The sequence below is a fragment of the Nothoprocta perdicaria genome, unplaced genomic scaffold, assembly GCF_003342845.1.
Source record: "Nothoprocta perdicaria isolate Ctin4 unplaced genomic scaffold, notPer1 scaffold_283, whole genome shotgun sequence".
In the NCBI taxonomy this organism is placed as follows: Eukaryota; Metazoa; Chordata; class Aves; order Tinamiformes; family Tinamidae; genus Nothoprocta; species Nothoprocta perdicaria.
In genome coordinates, this window is record NW_020455514.1 from 309,586 (window position 1) to 311,001 (window position 1,416).

The 1,416-nt window shown below is 71.0% G+C and overlaps 1 protein-coding gene across 1 annotated transcript in view; it reads left to right on the forward strand.

The window, feature by feature from the left end:
• Positions 1 to 35: 35 nt before the first annotated feature.
• NR1D1 (nuclear receptor subfamily 1 group D member 1) overlaps positions 36 to 1,416 on the forward strand; it is a gene marked incomplete at its 5' end in the record, with an annotated part of 3,077 nt that continues 1,696 nt past the window's right edge. The window contains 4 exons of the mRNA XM_026041389.1: positions 36 to 420; positions 513 to 601; positions 684 to 828; positions 1,246 to 1,409. Of these exons, the coding sequence (XP_025897174.1) occupies positions 36 to 420; positions 513 to 601; positions 684 to 828; positions 1,246 to 1,409 (783 nt within the window). The remainder of the gene's footprint in view (positions 421 to 512; positions 602 to 683; positions 829 to 1,245; positions 1,410 to 1,416) is intronic.

Below are 1,416 nucleotides of genomic sequence, written 5' to 3' on the forward strand. Positions count from 1 at the left end.
GCGGCTCCCCGTCCCACGCGGGGCCGGCGCCACGTGGGCTGCCGCCGGGCGCCGCTGGCCGCACGCGTGACCCTCCCTCCGGCGCTGTCCCCGCAGGCGGCGTGATCAGCTACGTGGGCTCGAGCGGCGGCTCGCCGAGCCGCACGAGCCCCGTGTCGCTCTGCAGCGACGGCTCCAACGGCTCCTGCCAGCCCTTCCCAGCCTACTTCCCACCGTCGCCCACCGGCTCCCTGCAAGACGCCCGCGGCTACGGCAGCGCCTCGCTGGCCTCCCGCGATGACGGCTCCCCTTCATCCTCCTCATCCTCCTCCTCCTCCTCCTCGGCCTCCTCGTTCGGCTCCACCGGGAGCTTCCCGGCCGCGCTGCCGGCAGATGAGCGGCGCCGTGGTTCCCCAAGCAAGGCCAGCGGCTCCATAACCAGTGAGTGGGGCGGGATGGGATGGGACAGGACGGGACGGGATGGGGTGGGATGGGTGGCAATGCCCCCGGTCCCCTCACCCGTGTCCCCGCAGAGCTCAACGGCATGGTGCTGCTCTGCAAGGTGTGCGGCGATGTCGCCTCCGGCTTCCACTATGGGGTCCACGCCTGCGAGGGCTGCAAGGTACCGAGCGGGTGGGGGGACAGACGAGCCGGGGGGAGTCCCGACGTCCCTGGAGCCCCCTGACCCCCCTGTCGCCCCGCAGGGCTTCTTCCGCCGCAGCATCCAGCAGAACATCCAGTACAAGAAGTGCCTCAAGAACGAGAACTGCTCCATCGTCCGCATCAACCGCAACCGCTGCCAGCAGTGCCGCTTCAAGAAGTGCCTGCTGGTCGGCATGTCCCGTGACGGTGAGCGCCGCGTCCCTTGGCCCTGCCCTGGCACCCACGCCTGTCCCCTGTCCCCTGTCCTCTCCCGGTGCTGCAGGGTGTCCCTTGGCCATGCCTGGGCCTGGCTCTGCGGGGCTTGCAGGGTGCTCCAGGTCTGCTTGGTGCTGCACATGTCCCCTGGGATCGGTCCCGCTGTTTGCAGTCATGCACTATTGCATGCTGTGCAGCTTCCTGGCACTATTGCATGCTTCCAGGCACACTTGCTCGCTGTGCGTGCTGGCTGGCACAAGCGCGCACCCCTCGGATCCCTCGTGCTGGGGCTGCCTGCACCCCCTGGGTGGGACGAGGGACATGTCCGTGCCCTGGGGGCCCCCGCGGACCTGCAGCACAGGGGGTATCACCCATAGGTGCTAACACCTTCCCCGTCCCTCCCCGCAGCCGTGCGCTTCGGCCGCATCCCCAAGCGGGAGAAGCAGCGGATGCTGGCGGAGATGCAGAGCGCCATGAGCGGCCTGGGCAGCGCGGCACCGAGCGGCACTGAGGGCCCGGCTGCCGGCGGGGGCCGCGCGCCGCCCCCCGGCCCCCCGCCGCCCACGCCCCCCGCCTGCT